The sequence below is a fragment of the Rhea americana genome, unplaced genomic scaffold, assembly GCF_003343005.1.
Source record: "Rhea americana isolate MKP2758 unplaced genomic scaffold, rheAme1 scaffold_128, whole genome shotgun sequence".
NCBI lineage: Eukaryota > Metazoa > Chordata > Aves > Rheiformes > Rheidae > Rhea > Rhea americana.
In genome coordinates, this window is record NW_028185350.1 from 2,665,462 (window position 1) to 2,683,507 (window position 18,046).

General features: G+C 51.5%; 1 protein-coding gene across 4 annotated transcripts; it reads left to right on the top strand.

Moving 5' to 3' along the window:
* The first annotated feature begins 324 nt into the window (after positions 1–324).
* CABP1 (calcium binding protein 1) lies at positions 325–14,184 on the top strand. Of its 4 annotated transcripts, none has more exons than XM_085326196.1 (7): positions 325–577; positions 5,275–5,451; positions 9,049–9,079; positions 9,699–9,842; positions 11,120–11,229; positions 11,632–11,779; positions 13,578–14,184. In XM_085326196.1, exons 1-7 carry the CDS (start codon positions 533–535, stop codon positions 13,601–13,603), a joined length of 681 nt encoding a protein of 226 aa, XP_085182322.1. In that variant the 5' UTR covers positions 325–532; the 3' UTR covers positions 13,604–14,184. The 4 variants fall into 4 exon arrangements, with proteins under 4 accessions (XP_085182322.1, XP_085182324.1, XP_085182325.1 ...); XM_085326198.1 differs by lacking the exon at positions 5,275–5,451 and adding an exon at positions 8,736–8,901; XM_085326199.1 differs by lacking the exon at positions 5,275–5,451.
* The last annotated feature ends 3,862 nt before the right edge of the window (positions 14,185–18,046 follow it).

Genomic DNA, 18,046 nt, shown 5'->3' on the forward strand with positions numbered 1-18,046 from the left:
AGTTAGAAGTGGGGGTGGGTAGGGAGCTAGAGGATGCGATGTTCAGAGGCTGTGTGCACCCAGACTAGCTGGATTCACCGAACTCATCACTGAAATCACTTCTTGTGGTGCCTCTGTTTTAATTCTCCCTGAATCAGCCCTCTCCCGTGAGTGAAACAATCTTGCCTGCAGATTGAGGGGGGTGGGAGGGATTTGAACATTAATCTGATGTAGATTATACATCCGCCTCCCTCTCTCTCCCCCCTTCTCACTCTCTCTCTCCCTCTCTCTCCCTCTCTTTCTGTCTGTTTCTCTCCCCTCCCTCTCCTTCCTGCTTCATCGCTTCAAGAAAGTGAACATAAAGTAAAAACACGGAGAGAGAGAGGCAGAGAGAGAAAAAGCTCCCTGAGGAGGGAAGCCCCAGCAGCCAGTAGCTGTTTGGATTTGCCTGGCGCTGCCTTTCTTGCTTTGCTCCCAAGGAATACCTTTAATGGGATCAATTGCTTCAGTTCCTTTATAACCAAGTCCACCGGAAAGGCAGACTCAGCATATTATGGGCAACTGTGTGAAGTCTCCACTGAGAAACCTCTCAAAAAAGGTATGTTCCCTGAATCAAAGTGCACTGTGCGTTTCCTGCCCTGCTTCTTGGGATGGGTCACGTCGTGGGCAGCGGGGAAAGGGAGGTGGGAGAAATGCGGAGATGTGTACGAAGGGTTCAGCTCCTTCACCAGTCTTTTTTGTAAGAGCTGCTSAAGCAAGCGCAGCCATCAGAGCCCGGGATGCCGAGTGCCCCAACGTGCGTGTAAATACATATGTGGAGGAGTTGGCATGTGTCTGTCCTCCGTGTGCATGTGTACAGCTCTCCACTGTGTATGTGCAAGCTCATGCTTCTCTGTGTACATAATACACTGGAACACATTTTTGTACTGGCATCTTAATGGATGTATATACGTGTGAGTTTGTGTATGTGTGTGCATGTGCTTAAAACAAGTGTCGGCACGAGTAGTCTGCATGTCACTTCTGCAGGGACATATATTCATGTGCTTGTGACCACGTGTTTGTGTTCACATGTATTCCTGTTGGTATATATAAGAATATGGACATTTAAATGACCATATCTGAAGTGTATGTGTGTCCGTAGCTATTTATGTCTCTGCATATGCATTCAGAGGTGTGTACGCATATAGGGGAATGTGTGTGGTTCACAACACGTATGCATGATTATATAGCTGTGTCTGTGAGTGTGTACTTGGTAGTATATGTCCTCATATAAGTTTGTATGTAGGCACACGTTCCTCTGCATACCGGTACTGGGGTATGCACCCACCTAGTTTTGTCCGTGTGTATTCGGTTACAGAAGCATGCTTTTCTGTTTCTCCGTGCCTCTCTCTGTGAGGCCTTAACTGCATGTTCATGGGTCATGTCACACATCAGCACAGCCCGGCTGTGCACATCTGGGCCTAGCTGTGCTGCATGTGCAAGCTGCCATGTGTATCTGTTAGGCCTCAACCCACAGACTTCTTGGTACTTAGATTAAAATAATAATAATAATAATAATAAAAAAAAAACAGGATGAAGGAGCTATTCTGCTGTTAGGGGCTGGATTGAAATGGGAATAATTTGCCTGGTGATGTTCCTTGTCTGAGTGAGGAAGGCCTTGCAGCACAGTGAACTCATTAGCCAAACAGTTCTTGCTTGACMGTGCTGGCAATCTAATAACTCAGCAAAAAACTGTTCACTCCTTATAAATGAAAACGTTATGCTAAGCATTGAGAGTGCTGCAATGAGGTGCTGCRCCTGTGGAGACCTTGCCCACAGGGAAATGCTACTGATAACAGGGTGCTCCACCGAGGAGACCTCACCACTGGGAAAAGCCCCTCTGGGAGGAGAGGAGCTCATGGGGACGAGGACTCTCTAGCAGGGAGTCTCTTCTGGCCTGGGATTTGCCTCTTCCATGTAGAAACATGGCCTGTCCTTTGCCTCCGCTGTATAAACATGGCGAGAAATGGCAGCAGGCAGCCACAGGGCAGACAGGAGGCACAAGGAGATGGTGCCCCACCAAGCAGTTAGGCAGTGCTGGGACTGGTCCTTAGCACAGAGTGACCTTGGGAAAAAGGCAGAAGTAGTTGAGATTTACCCAAATGTTGCACGTCTGCAAACCCCACATTGGCTCCTTGTAAGTTGCCCCCAACTTGCAAAAAATTGAGTTGACTGTAGCTGTGCTCAACATGATCAAGGAGATTGCAGTTGAGAGTGTGAAGTGTGGCCTGGCTGCTTAAATCCAAATGGATTCAGGGTCTTACAAACTCYATGTGATCCATGTTTTATTTATTTATGCTTTCATTCCTAAGAGCTGCTTGGAATAATGCACTATGTGCCTAGTTATAAGGCTCAAGATGGCAGAACTAAAGGGAGAAGGCTCCAAAGCTGAATTAGAGAATTTTGCAGGCTTCATCCCAGCTAGCCATCAGTTAAAGCCTCAGGGACTGATCTTGAGAGGTCCTGGGGCTCTTTCATTTTTTTCTATTCCAACACACACTGTTACACYGGATACTTCACAGAACCACTCATACAATGGACAACTTATTTTGGCTGTTCTGTGATCCTGGTCTTACTTCTCAGAATTTAACTTGGGCAAACTGAGAGAGAACTCAGGAAGATCAGGAGCTGGGTCCTGGATGGTAGTAAGTTTTATTGAGAAGAAGCAGTCRTTCTCTTCTTGTTACTCCTCCCTGTCCTCATCTTACCCCAACTTCAGTAAAGCTCCTTTGAGCATTCATGTCCTCGGACTGAGGAGCTGCCTACATCTGGTGCTGTTAAGCCAGAACTACCAGGCACAACTTTCTTACTGCTTATGGTCTCCACCATGTGTTTCTTCCCAGCAAGTGGAAACAGAGACTTCAGATGATAAACAGATTGGCTGAGGAATGTGAAGGCCTCTTGCATTTGTTATCCATTTTGGGGGGAAGACTGGATTCTTCTATGATGGAGAAGCATTTCCTACTTATATTTTTTCTTGTGTTTTGCTGAAAAAATGGTGGAGGAGGAGAAGAAAAAAAAAGGAAAGAACTTCTTACTCCCAGACACTCTCCTTAGCAGCTTCCTAACCACACTGCCCAGTAGCATTTACTATTTTGAGGGCAGCAAAAGAATTGAATTCTCTGTATAGGAGAAGGGATTATAGCACAAGCTGGAGCATATGTGSTAGCTAGACAGAGGAGGAACTCTGGGCAATGTGTGCGTGAAAGCTTCTCKTGGATACCCGAGTTTGTTCTCCTGAATACGTAGTCTCAGCTCGAAAGTTCAGAATCGCCTCCAGGCCACCAGCTTGCTTGGTCTGGGACTGATTGCATTCCTCGCCTGTTTGGATGATAGCGTTCAGGCTTCATCCCCACCATGCCCGTTGTTGGCAGCTTCCCTTCTCGCAGCATCCCCCAAACGGCGGCAGCAAGCCGCGGTGCCTCTCCTGCAAGGGGCACCCCAGCGGAGACGAGAGAGCCCCCTGCCCGGTCGTGCTCAGCCAGGCCCTTGGCACTTTGGGGGGTTGTATGGCCAAGTTGTTCTGCCGCTCCYGGCCACTGTTTCGTCAAATTTGCAATCGCTATCCATGCAGGAAGATAACGGGCTGACCTTTCCTGAGCACGGCTCTGTGACTTGATAATAGCTCTATTGACTGCAAGGGTCAGAAAGCAAGGATTAGTTATAGGCTAGCGGCCTTCCCTCTTTCGCTGGGCTTCAGTGGAATTATGCTACGGACTGATGTGGGCTATTTTAAGTGATTCATACTATTTGGTGTATTAAACTGAAAAAAATACACCTGGGATAAAGCTGATAATTTTGAAAATATATTGCACGATGTCATGAAGCTATGTGGTTCAACACAGACGCCATGACATTTAGCTGAACTGGTGATATGCTATTTGCGGACTGATGCTCATCTTTCATGTTTTGAAGGACAAGCGTCCTATGCGCTACATTTAATCAGCGACAAATTTTCTCCTCATCCATGATTGCAGTGAAGATGCTTCTCTGCTTCCTCATTTTCTTTCTCCATGGCTCGCTTTCTGAGTTGTTTTTGTTTTGATGCTTGATATTCACATATTCACATGACATTGTACATGAGCAGATTGGTGTAAGACTGTGTGTAAAAATGTGAACTGCAAACCATGTGTGCACACATCATAGCACATGGCAGACAGCAAATAAATACAATAGGTTTGGATAAGTGTGTGTATGGGGTGAGGGTAGGGGGGGAGCTGGTCTTCTAGCCTGAAAAGAAGAAGCCCTTAAGACAAGGGTTAATAGCAAGGGACGACGGCTATTGACAGAGCTTTGCTGATCACCCCTGGGAGCACTGTCAGTGAAAGCAGAGCTCATTCCTGAAGCAGGAATCTGATGCATGATTAATGTTTATTCTATAAAACCAAGGGTCCTGTGGGTTGTGCTGTTTTTTTATAGCTGCATGGGAATATCAGGATAAGACTTTTCTTGCAGAGCCAGGGAAATGCATTTCTATAAAAGGAAAGCAGCGGCTCCTTATAAAATCCAGTGCTGAGTTCTGTTCTGGAGCCCGAGCATAGCAGGACGTGCGCGCTTAGGAAAACGGTCTGTGCAAGTGCAGACAGACAATATTGTTGTGCCTGTGACTGACCTCAACTTTGGGATTGTAAATGCAGTAACTGAGACCCCAAGGATGTCACTAATTAGAAGTGGAATGGGGAGTGCGAGACTGCAGCAGGCAAAGCCACCAATCCTCTAAAGGGCCTTCTCATAATGTTATAATGCATGTGAGGCTGTGTTGCTGAAATCAAACGTGGAGCCTAACTCCGTGTCCGTGTGCAGGCTCTGCCTCGTGATCTGGGGAGGCCCTGGCAGAGGTGGCTCTGCCAGCGGCTTCGCCTGTGCACACGCCAGCACACGCGTGGTGCTGCCAGCACGTGTTCGTCCTTTGCAGCTCCTGCCAGGAGTTGTTAACTCCAGCACTTAGAGCGGGAGTGCGGCCCTTCGGGCTGCTCGGGATAGATGTGTGCAGCATTGAGTCTGATGTTGTTTCAAAGTGAAATTCTCCTCGTTGACTGTACTTTCATCAGTTTTTGAAAGTGAACTCCTCGACTTACTGCTCCTGTACAAATCACAGTGCATCAGTGGGGGGGACACAGTGCGGACGAGATGAAGGAGGTGTAGCAATAATGACTCCGCAAGGCGGTTCAGTAAAACTTCAGAGGAAAGGCTGGGTGAAACGGGGAGGTAACATCCTCTGTTGTGTTGTTTGCTTGCTGCTGGTTGTCTGGGAAGATCCGCCATGAGGAGAAGACGTGCTATAAGGCTGTCCAGACGAGTGAAGAGGGGCCGTCGGCCTGCGATTACCAGGGTCCGCTCATGGTGCTGGCCCAGAACTGCGCCGTCATGCACAACCTGCTGGGGCCGGCCTGCATCTTCCTGCGCAAGGGCTTCGCAGAAAACAGGCAGCCTGTACGTAAGTTACCCCCAGCCGGGTGAGACGTGCACGGGGCCGTGTGGACGCGGGCTGGGGATGCGGAGCCGCCCGCGCGCGCCRCGGGCACGCAGCTCGCTGACCCACGGCCCCGGGTCTCAGGCATCCCGGCTGCGGCTCCAAGTGCAAACACAATCATAGGCAAATGTCTAGGCTGCAGGATGTGCCAAGATAGCCCTGTGCCCAAACACCACGCGAGGAGGCTTCTAGAAATGCTGCTGTGGAAGATAGATCCATGCCTGCTCAAGTAGGCAACATCATATGGCCCAGGAGGAGTCCAGTATTCAAAGCTGTTATTCCAGCAAGACATCCACATCTCATTCCCAGAGGCTCATATTAGCATTTAAGGTCTAAATAGCCACTTGAATGCAAATCAGGCATCCATATCGAGAACACGCTGTCCCACAGAGATACCCGTATTTGATATCGGTGCTATCAGCTCACAGTGAGCACACTAATACAAGCAGAAATGAGGATACATCTGCCTCCTCATAGATATCTAAACACAATCTCTTACGCACTTTCATACACAGCCTGATGCTGGTGCAGTGATCCCAGCCAAATAAACCAAAGACCATCAATCTGTCCTCGTATTTGCACATAGTACCAGACTGCCAAATGCTATAACCCATACACCCACAAAAAAAGAGCAAAACCACATCCATCCATTCAGTCACATCTGTTTGTAGCTGCCTGTTCATATGTATYTAATGTATATATAGAAAAAATAAGGATATATTTGTATGTGAATTCAAATGGACACACCTGACCATGCTGAATATACAAAAATATGCACTCCAGTGTTGTATATTTACAAGACATGAAAGATATTTTTGAACATTCCATTCCTACATTAACATGAATTTAAAGACGTACACAAAGAAACTGTGTATTAACACACTTTTTATGTACACGTATTAGTGAATATGTGTATTGTCATATATTCATCCAGTGCATTCCACGTTCTTCTGGTAAAACAAAGTTCACCTCAATTACCTGAGAGAACTTGTTTGCTTCTCTGAGAAATCTCAGCCTTACACACTCATACACTGATACAGTTATCCACAGCTGTAGGAGACACCTAGATCTTCAGCTCTAGAGTCTCATCTCCAGCCAGAGACCCCCCAAAAGCATTGTTGTTGGTCACTATTCACCAAAGTCCTTTTGTTCTTCCCAAACTTCAGCCACTAAGTGATCACATATTCTTGGGCCAGTTTGTTAACACACAATATACTGTGCTTGCACAGGGACCCTCCCTGACCTTGGCATGCTCAAAGCCACCCATCGCARGAGACACATCCAGCTGCCTGGTGGGCAGTCGCGCTTGTTTGGGCCCTGGAAACTCATAGCATCCTGAGAGGTTTCCAAAATAGGATTAGTGATGTCTCTAACAACGCTGCTGTAGAATAAGTGCATCTAATAGAAAGCTTTACTCTGGCTGACTTTCTAGACCAACAAGATTTATTGTGCATAGAACAGAAAAAAATGAGAGCAAAATCATTACCTACAATGAACTCAGAGAGTAACCTCTGCTCATTTCTGGGATCTGTCTCTTTGAGCATGTTTGTTCCTCTTTCCATATTCTTCTCCAAAAGCTTTAAAGTGATCCAGCCTATTTCTTCCCAAGCAGGTGATTTTCCTCCTTTAGCATTTTAAGGAATTGTCTTTCCAGTTTAAACCAGAAAACCTCTTCATGACGTTAGTTATTGCTTGAGTCAGATTTTTGGAGGGACGTAAGCCCTCCCCCTCCTTTTGCATTCGCAGTCTGTGGCGCTCTGATGCTAAAATCTGCATGTGCAAAGATATGCTCAGAGCCCTGCAAACGCAAATGCGGCTCGGTGTGCAAAATTAGAGCGGGTGCTGAAGCCCTCATTTCCGACACGTCAGTGATGCCTGCAGCAGAGTGGTCGGCAGCGAGTGGGCAGGGAACGGTCCTGTGCCGGCGAAAGGCCTGGGTCCTCCTCTGGACACCCGCACCGGGCAGGAGCCATGGGGTGAGTCAGGGCGCCCTTGATACTGCAGCAGCGATAGCGGCCCTGCCGCGTCTCCCACAGCGCCATGCTGACCCTTGGCGCGCGGCAGTAGCTCCGGGGGTTGATGGTTGCTACCTCTCTGGAAAGAGGTGCACGATGTGGTGGTGCTGATCACGTGTATTTTTAATCTGTTATGTTATCAAGGACAGTAAGACCTCCTGCGTCCGGTCTGAAGGTTCTCAACTGTTTTATTACTCGGTGTTGATGAAAGCAGAACAAATGGGATGACATGTTTGAAAATACCAGGTCTGTGAAGGATGAAATGGCAGGGCCAGCGCTCTCTGASAGTTCATCCAGCACAGAGACGCCTCTGGGAAGGTTATGAGTAGCAAGCAGATCACTCCTCTGGCACAGCCCACTTTGCACAGACACGAGCCAGTGTGTGTCCTAGTTTGCGACGTGCTCTGAGCAGCCGCCATCAGAGTTTCCAGAGGAGCCTGTGGTTAAATAGCAAAGGATCATCCTTCTCAAACTGATCAAGGGCACTGCCTCCAGGGACATGTGGTGAGACTGCAGGACACCTGGAAAGCAAGGAGACGCTCCCCACTATTGAGGGGAAGAGACGAGAGTCAGACGACAAAAGAGATTGCGTTTCTCTGTTTCCAAATTCTCAGATGTTTTGGATTTGCCTGGGAGCCATGAGAGGAATTAGGAAGGGTGTTTAAACCAGAACGCAGTGCATTTCCATGCTCATCTCTTCTTCTTGGTACAGTGTTGGAATTTTCCTATACTCGTTCATATCCTTCCCTTTCTTCCAAGAAATTCAATTTGGATATTTGAAGTTGCAGTGTTTCCTGAACATGGTGAATCCTTGTCCTGTTYTGTTTGTAGATGACCTTGATGATGTATATGTTGTGTGTCTGCCTTCATGCTTGGTTTCGAAATGCTTGTGTGTGGAATTGAGGTTGGGAGGAAGGGGGAAGTTCCTGCCTTTTTGGGGAGACTGACCATAGGAAATGACACTGGGACATTGGCTGTGAGAGAGCTTGTGGCTGTCCCTGTGCTGCCAGCAGGGATCCGTGTAGACAATGGCAGAGACCTGCTGGTTACAGGGGCAGCTTCCAGCTGGTTGGACCTGGACGTCTCCGGCAGAGCTGCCATAGGGAGTGCAGCTGGAGCAGGAGGGCAGCTCCATGCCGCTGCAGGGACAGCCTCTGCTTCCTGGGGCTGCCACTGGGGAATGCCACGGGAGCCCATGGAGATGCTCATAGTACCCTCTCATCCATCAGGTGGGGAGGCCACACAGGCAGCCCGTGCTGGCCCAGGTCTCTTCTGCTTGTTGGGGAGCGCCCATCGTCCCCCTGCTCAGCAGACAAGATGGAGAGGGGCTTCCACAGAGACGTGTGCAGGCTAACACCCTCCCTCCTGGGGAGGAGAGCTGGGAAGCCTCGCCAGGTAGATGGTATTAAACATGTCATCACCTCCTTGTTTCTTCTCTCACTTTCTGGCTTGTCCCAGAACTGTATGCACCAACAAGTGCTATTCTGACACCACGTTCCTGGCAAGCAAATGGCTTTAACATAGTCTGTTCTCTCATTGCAGGATAGAGAACTGCGTCCTGAAGAAATTGAAGGTAAAACTTGTCACTCCTTCTGTGTCACTTTTCTCCCTGCCTGGTGAAAACCTACTGGCCAGCCATTCCAGGTTGGCCCCCAAGGGGTGAAATAATTTGGGGGAATTCAAGGGAGGTGATTCCTGGACTCTGGCAACCTCAGCAGAAGGAATAATATGAAAAACTGCAAGACTGCTGACAGTAGGGGAATTTGCATCCATTCCAGCTTCTTCAAGGTGGGAGGATAAGTGAAGTAATAAGTGCAGCTCCAGGGAAGCTGTCTTAGCTGCTGACCCCTGCAGTGAGGGCTGTAGAGTATAGTGCAGTGGTGAGAGTGGGGAAACTTATTCATTACAGTTTCTTCAGGGAATGCAGTTTAGGAAAGCTCAAGTTTGTGACAGCTCAAAGCCTCTGCTGTCTGAGCAAGCTTTGCTGTAAGGAATTGGTCAGCAGTGCTGCCAATGGACGAGCTTAAAATTGCTCCTGTCATTGCCTCTTCTCGGGGAGATCTCCTGGGAAAATATGCAGTATCTTAGAGACCCTGGCCTCATAAAGTGCTGCTGACTGTAGGGACGTTTCTTGGAAAAGGTATTTCAAGCTGTCACTGACAATGTTACTCTTTCTGGATCCACTCCCACAGAATTAAGAGAAGCCTTTAAGGAATTTGATAAAGACAAGGATGGGTTTATTAACTGCAGGGACCTGGGGAACTGCATGCGAACCATGGGCTACATGCCTACGGAGATGGAGCTCATAGAGCTCTCCCAGCAGATCAACATGAACCGTGAGTAGTGTCGCTCAGCCACACCTCCCTGTTTTTGCTGTGCTCTGTGTTGCTGTTTTGGGCTCTCTTGGTCTCTTGCTCTCTCTGTTTCTTTGCTTTCTTTCCCCCTCCTTTTTGGTTCTCTATTTTACTCCTTATCTGTCTTCTCTCCTCTTCCTTTGTGGTCACTAGCCTTTGTTTCCTGCTTGTCAGACTAAGGGGGATGTGGACTGTGCTCTGCGGGAACAGTGTGTAGAAGGGCTGTCCCCCTTGTGTTTATGCTGTCAGGTGTAAAACTGCCCTTGATGTGGGCAGTTAAGACATGGGAGCACAGGGGGAGGGTGTTGGCCTATTGAGACTGACGTCTAAGTGGTGTGAGACTAAAGAAGGAGCCTGGGAAGATGGAGATGATTTGGCCAGAATGTGTGACGGAAGGGCCACGCACCTTGCTCTGAGTGTCTGCAGGCCTTTGCCATGCGGCTGGAGAGGGGCTGCAAGGAGCCTGTGCTGGCAGTTTCCGTTGGGAGCTACTGTTGGGGTAATGGAAAAATGTGGCAAACATTCCTGTAATCCACTGTAGCTAAGTCTGTGTCCCTTGTCTTTTACCATCATTTATTGTCACCACGTATCTGTGGCAGTGCAGGATATTACCCACAGCTGGGTGGGAAAAGGATACTTACTGCATGTTATTTCTGACATATGCTGATGTAGAAAGGACAAGTTACGTGGTCAAGGGAAGTAGATGTGACACACACAGCCAGTCACGCATAAAAATGGCTGATAACCCTGGTGCCCAGGCTATCATTAGACAAGCAGTTAGGAATTTGAGTGTCACTGCTAACTTACAGATAGGAGACAAACAAGCAAAAGATAACTATGATGAATGAACAGTTGGATAAATATTAGTCACTGGAGCAAGGCTCCACCTCTGCTGCAGGGCGCTGCTGGGCTGTGCAGGAACCTCAGCTCCCTTTGGCACAGGTACAGCAGAGAGTTGCTCTGGGGTCAGGCCTCTAATACCTGGTATGTGATGCCGTARGGCATGACAGTCCCTGGCAGCCTCAGGTGGCACAGCTTGGGCTTGTTCTGCTGAGCCCACATCCAGCAAATGCAAAGACATACCTCTGCTTTTTCTGCCACTGTCCTGCACCCTCTCTGCTTTGCCTCCTGGAGAGCTAAGCTCTCTCTGGCAGTATGTGGCGGCCTCCAGTGCAAGAGGCACACAGAAGTGCAAACCTGCATGCTGGCCTTGGCTAATATGTGGAGTTCTTACATGCGATCTTTCCTCTTTTTCCAAGTGGGTGGCCACGTGGATTTTGAAGATTTTGTTGAGCTGATGGGACCAAAGCTTCTGGCAGAAACCGCAGATATGATTGGTGTAAAAGAGCTCCGTGATGCCTTTAGAGAGGTGAGTGCTCTGTGCTGCGTGCCCTTTAGAGAGGTGAGCAAGCAACGGGGATGAGAGGAGACCCGCTGGGGAAGAGRAGAGGAGAAGGAGAGAGCAGCACAGTGGAAGACTGAGAAAAAGCCAAGCCAGGCACGAAAGAAGGCAGGAACAGAGAAAGTCACTGAGATAAAGGAAGGCAAGGAAGAGGAAAGCTCGTGCAGACACAGCAGTAATGAGAGGTTTCTGAGAAGGAAAGATAGGCTAGATCCAGATCAAAAGAGGTCTGAAGGAGGAAAAGGAGGGACACAGAAGGAATATAAGGAAAATGGGGCACTCAAGAGCAGGACAATACAGGATCCAATCCAGAGCAAGTTCCATTCCCATTAACCCTATTTCCTGCTGGTATTTTTCACATACTTGCAGTTTGACACCAATGGTGATGGGGAGATCAGCACCAGCGAGCTGCGAGAGGCCATGAAGAAGCTTCTAGGGCAGCAGGTGGGCCATCGGGATATCGAAGAGATCATCCGGGATGTGGATCTGAACGGAGATGGGCGCGTTGATTTTGAAGGTGAGGAGAGATGAATGCTCCCTGTCCGTCTGCTCTAGCGTGAGTCAGAGTTTCAGCTCAGAGGCTGAAGTGGAAGAGAAGATTTGCACGTTGTGGGCCCAGATATCTGAGGTATAGGGAAATGAATAAGCAAGAAATGTTTTTTTCCTCCTCAGCTGAGGAAATTGGAGAAAAGTGGCTCATGTAGGAAGTTCCTCATCTGAAGTGTTCACTTGTGTATCTTGTCTTGCTGCATTTTGGTTTCAATTAGGTCTGCTTAACTGTAGTGTGATAAGATACATGTATTCCCTGCCACACAGAAGCAGCTTTTGCTGTGCATGAGCTTTCTTTATGGGGCATTTTGCTTTCCATTAAATCTATTGCAAGAGCTGTGAGGAGGCTGGATTGGTTTGGAGAATGAATTACACCTACCATTTTCTCTGGGTCACTTATTTTATCTGGATTCATTGAGAATTTGTTTCAGTATCTTTATGCCAGAAGACAGTCACATGCCAGACTTTTCACTGGCACTGCAGATATCTGATCTAGGAGTGTCATGTTGAATCCTACAGGAAATTCATCTTTTTTTCTCACATTTTCCAAGCCAGAAAGAAGTGGGAAAACTAAGAGTGCTTAGGCTGCTATCCTAGCCATTAGCCATGGTGAGAGCAATGTTAATAGAGCATAATAGAGGTCAGGGTCCTGGCAAGGGAAATGGTGGTATCAGACGGCTGAACGGACGTAGCAGCGGGAAGGTGTGAGAGTGGCAGGCTGCTTCTGTTTTCCTAGTGCAAGTCCAGGCATCCTTTTGGAGTAAGGGTGAAGCACAGGAACTTCATAATTAAAATAAAATGGACCTGGCCTTTTTTTTTTTTTTTTTTTTTTTTTTGACTCAGAGGCATTCCTGGGTCTCCAATGTGACAAAGGGTCTCAACTCTTAGGATTACTGAGCTTCCTAGGACTTTGAAATGAGAAAAAACTACAGATGTCTCCTTAGGAAGTAGCTGATAGCTGCTGTTGTTCTGTTACACTGGCTGATTACATGACACTGCTCTCCTTGTTTCCTACAGCTAAATTATGTTAGACAGCTAAAATACATGAAATGCTATCCCAGTATCATTTTCTTTGTGAGTTACTGCTTTAGTTGTCAGAGGACAGCTCCATCAATGGAAAGGGAGAAGCCAAGGGAGTAATTTCCGCTGCCCTCCTCTTTGTGGAGTTATTAATTCCTGGGCAATTTAAGTGCAAAATGAAAACACATTTAGATTCGATGGCATTTACACTCAGTTTGAACAAACGTAATTGACTTCACAAGCTGCAGGGTAGTGGAGAAATATATCCAGGATATCCTTACAGCTAACCTGTCTCTTCAAGACCAATGAAGTGAACTTCTCTCTACAGAAAATCTAGCACCCACCAGATTTCCCAAGCTGGTATCTCTTTGAAATGGCAAGTTTACTCAGAAATTGGATTGTGCCACTGAGATTATAAATCAATGTGCCCTGAAATTACAGTGCAGTGAAGGGTGGAAACACTTCACGCTTGCCACAGTGTCTCCCAAGGAGTTTTTGTGCAAACAAGGCTGTACACTGTCTGGAAAGGAGCCCCAGGGTCCTAGTTAGTGGGATCATATCACCCTGGAACCAGGGCCTGTTTTGCATGAACTCTCCAGGGCCRGAGACCTGCACAGACCTGTCAACAGGCTGTGAGGGCTCTTGGTCTGCCCCGGGCTCCACGCTGTCTCCAGGGAATGAGAGCTGGGTTGGGGACCCTGGATGCCTCCTGCTTCAGCCTGTCTTTTCATTCACGTTCTTTGCAGAGTTTGTTCGCATGATGTCCCGTTGAAGATTATTCTCAGCTAAAGAAGAATCAGCACCTTAGAGAGGGCAGAAGAGGACCTAGATGGAGCATCTAGCCCCGATGTTCCCATGTGAAGGTTTATYGGCTGGCTGCGTTTGGGACATTGCGAGATGACCTGCTGCTCCTCCCTCACGGTGGTCCCCATGCCCCTCCGCCCTTTCACACTGTGAAAGACTTGCAACTTCCTACAACTGGAACCATTCCTCGGAGAACACGATTGCAGGAAACTGCAGAGCCAGGACTTGCCATGATGCTTTCATGGGATACTTGCAACTTTAGACTCCTCCTCCCCAGCTTTTATGCTCCCACCAGCTGCTGCAAAGCAAGAGCAGAAGAGCTCTTCTTGGCTTGGTGGATGAGAGCAAAGCCATCGGGACTGGTGGCAGCCTCAGGGCGTGCTCTGCACTTCTTGGTTTCCCCTGGTGAACCGTGTCCGTGTTTGCTGTCTGTGTGTGTGTCTATCTGTGTGGAATTATTTATGCTTCCCCGGCACATATTCACATCTCCTGTGGTTATGTTTACCAAGAGTTAATTCAAATACATGTCTTGTGGGGAGAAAGCGATAAATATGCACGCTGAAATGACGTGGAGCCTGGACATCCCTGTGAGAGGTGGTGGCTGGGCTGGGGGAGAAGGCCTGGGGGAGAGGCACAGCGGGGCGCCCGCATTGCATCCGGAGGAGAGTCCTTGTGCTGGGGAGGGGAGACGCTGCTGGTCACCCAGCCCTCAGCGGAGCGCTCCCTCCCTCCCACTGTCCTCATGGCCGAGGGGCTGGGAGACACCTCACGGGGGGCAGCAAGGACGGTCCCTGCTCCTTGGCCCCAGCTTGCAGGCAAAGGGGTGGTGAGGGGCGAGGAGCAATGGGGGAAGAGCTGGGGGGCTTGGGGATGGGGYGGGCGGCAATAGCCAGCTTCCCGTTTCTGGGCCGCTTCGATGGAGCGTGCGGAGAGCCGGGGCCGGGCTGCGAGGAGGAGCAGCGCCGGGGAGGCCGGCTGGGCGCCCCGCGGCCCCGTGCTTGGCACGCGGCGGTGCCTGTGCACGCTCAGACCTGCAGCATGTGACGGCAGCGGCGGCCGCAGCCGGCGGCCTGCTGCCCCGTCAGGTGCTCGCCCTCCCTCTGCCCTTGCCCGAGGCACTGCCAGTGCCCCGGGCGGCCAGTCCCCCTCCTCCACGCAGAGGCTCSGTCACTGGTCACCAAGCCTCGTTTCTGCTTGCCTTCGAGAGCAGCGCCATTGCTCTGGGTTTCTCAGCGTAGCGGGGAGCTGTTCCCATCTCAGCTGCCCCCGTCCACAGGCCGGGAGCTAACGGGCCGYGAGCGCCCTGTTCCTCTGTCGCATCCCTCTCGCTTCCCGATTCCCTCTCAAATCCTCAGGTTCCCGAAACCCATCTGTCCCAAAGGCGGATTTTCTCCTCTGCTTCCCTGTTGCTGTGCCAACCAGCAGAGCTGCAGCAGTGACTGCAATCCCAGCAGTGGAAACCTGTTTCTCCCCACAYGTGCGTGTGGAACAGCGTTTGCAGAGGCACGCGCGCTGGGAAGGGCTTGGGCGTGCGTGCGTGTAAACGTGTGAACGCAGGTAGGTACCTGAGAGCGGAGTACGGAAGTTTATTTGCGAGTTGGTGCGTGCAAACTCTGCGTGTGTGTCTGCGTAGCCGGCCTTGCCTTAGAAATGTGGGTGTGAGCACAGAAACTGGAAAATGGGTATTTACAAATCTGCATATTTGCTCGCGCAGCCGCTGTATAGTGGTGAGGAAAAGAGGGCGATAAAGCGAACAGAGTCGAGAGTCGTGGTAAGTTACGTGTGTGCTTAGGTGCACGCCAGGGAGGGAGCTACACCTGCGCAAGCTCTACCTGCAGTAGGGCGCGTCTGCACACAAACGACCTTCGCTTACCACCGAGCCGGCGGAGGAAGAAGCTTGYGCGTGCTGAGCGTGGGCCAGCTGCGCGGCCCGCCCGCGGGGAGCGGGGAGCGGGGACGAGCCGGGGTGCGCGCCCCGAGCCGGCGCGCACGGGCCCGGCAGCCGCGCGGAGGGGCAGGCGCCGTGACTGCCTCCGCCTGCTCGCTCCCCGGTCCCGCATCGAGCAGCCGCATCCTCCAGCAGCGCATGGCAAGACGTTGTCTTAATTTATTTAGAAATGTAAAACAGTTTCTGGAGGCTGCGCAGAGCCGCACTGCGCAGGATCCTGTGCGGCAGCGCAGCGCCCGGGGCTGCTCTCTGCTGGTTTATGCTTTGGGTTACTCACACCTGCCGAAATTCAGGGGCACACTGGGGGTGTCTGTCGGCTGGCYGCCCTCGTGCTCGCTGCAGAAGCAGCAAGGGGGAATCCCTGACCACCGCCGCTGTCCCCGAGGCGGGCTGGGGAACGTGGACTCTGGCAGCGCTGGGTTTGCGTCCCCAGCAAACCCAGGGGATGTTGGTGCTGGGGCCGGGCGGCTGCAGGACACCGCTGTGTTGGCACAGAAGAGGTCCCGGAGCCTCAGTTGCTCCCGAGCGGAGCTGGGCTGCTGCCAGATAACCTGTAGCTCCTTGCTGCCAGCTCACGCCATGATATAGGGAAGAGGTCGAGCAGGGCAGGTCTCCAAACATTAATTTTTTTGATTCTGGCAGAAGCTCTTTTCCTGCAAGCCTGGTTTTATTTGCGTAATACAAACCCAAATAATCCCAGGGAGTTTTGCTATTTTCTTGTGCAGGCACRGTTGGAGATTAAAGCTCCAGTCTAACAATCTAATTTGAGGTAATCCCTCCGCTCTCATCTCCCTGCAGCGAGGCAGCGCACCCGAGCCCCGCGGCTCCGCGTGGGTCAGGATCAGCCCTGGCAGYGGAGCCGGCCCTCGCTGACCGTCTCTGCCGTAGCCACCACAACCTGCTTCCGACCCACGCCTCCCCACTGCTTTTCTTGGGTAACCAGAACCCTGACCCCTTCTCCCGGCCGGAGACAGCTACTACCCAAAACCCTGTGCCCCACAGCACAGYGGGGACGATCAGGGTTGTGGACTAGGCAGGACTGAGTCGCGAGGGAAAGTCATTCCAGCGCAGCTGTCAGGGCCAGGGAGCGATCAAGGGATTCGAAGACAACTCTGAGCCTTTCACTTGCAGGTCACCAGTACAAACCCAGCCTGAACCRAGGCTCGGGTGGCTCTGTGGTTCAGTAACGGGATGCGGAGCCTGTGTCACCTCRGCTGGCGGTGTCTCGAGTAGCGGTGCGGGGGCAGGCGGAGCGGGCTCAGGCCGCCGAGGCCGACGCCGTCCTCCTCCAGCGGCTGCGGCGGGTCTGCAGGCCAGGACTGAGCACTCCTCTTGCGCCGACCACAGCAGTGCCGTTACCCTTGGCGCTCACCGATGCTCAGTCAATCCCTCGAGCTTTGTGCTGGGCTGCTAATTATTGGAAAATAATCAGCCAGGCTAGTTATTAGAAGTGCTGATAGGAGAGATTGGTGTATTGCAACGCTCAGCGCTGTGCTGGCTAAAAACACCGAGACTGAGGGCTGCGGGGAGCAGAGGGTTAACAGGGAGTCGGGCAGGACCCCCGGGACCCCTCGACAGCAGGGGTGCATCACCAAGCATATTGCAGCTCAAGCCGAGAAATCACGAGAGATTAGGGAGGCTGGGCTGTAACCAGTATAAACGAGCTCTAACAAGGCCTCCTTCTGCTGCAGCATTGCTGTGGCCACGGCTGCTCCTTTGCYCCCTGAACCCAGGGGAGATTCCCGACAGGTGACAAATGCCACGGGGATGTTGGAGAGCAGGCTGGATTCAGTCAGATGTGGTAGGGGATGCTACGCCGAGACGATCTGCCAGGAAACGGCCGCGGGTTAATCCGGAGAGGCGCTGAGCGCATGCGTTTGCCACCGACTTCTCTGGAGGCTCGTGCGGTTTCCAGAGCCACCCTCCGCTCCTCCGCCTCCCGCGGTCCCGGGAGCTCCCGTCCGGTGGCGGTGCCGGTGCGGGCACCCGGCCGCGCCGCGTCCGCGCGGGCCGAGGCCGAGGCCGTGCCACGAGCCGCAGCGCGACGGYGGCACGGGCCGGCCCCGGGGCCCGCTCCGACCCGGGCAGAGCGGCAGGAAAACGCCCCGAGCGTCCCCACAGCCCCCCGAGCTCCTCCAGGGCTTTAACCCCAGACGGTTCCCTCCGCTGGCGCTCGTCGATCCCGTGGCCGCCCTTCCCCTCCGCCGCTCCCAAGCGCCTTCTCTTCCCGGGGACGCAGAGCAGCTGAGCGCAAGGCAAACGCTGTACCAAAGACTCAGATTAATAAAAAACCATCACCGCAACGCAGCGCGCACGCGGCGAGGCCCACGCGTGGGCACGGCTTCGCCGGAGCCTCAGGCTCTGGGGGAGCCGCGGCGGCCGCCGCCTCGGCGGGCGAGGGGCTGGCGGAGCGCGGAGCGGATCCCCGGCGGCGCGTGTCGCCGCCCAGCCGGCCTCGGCCCG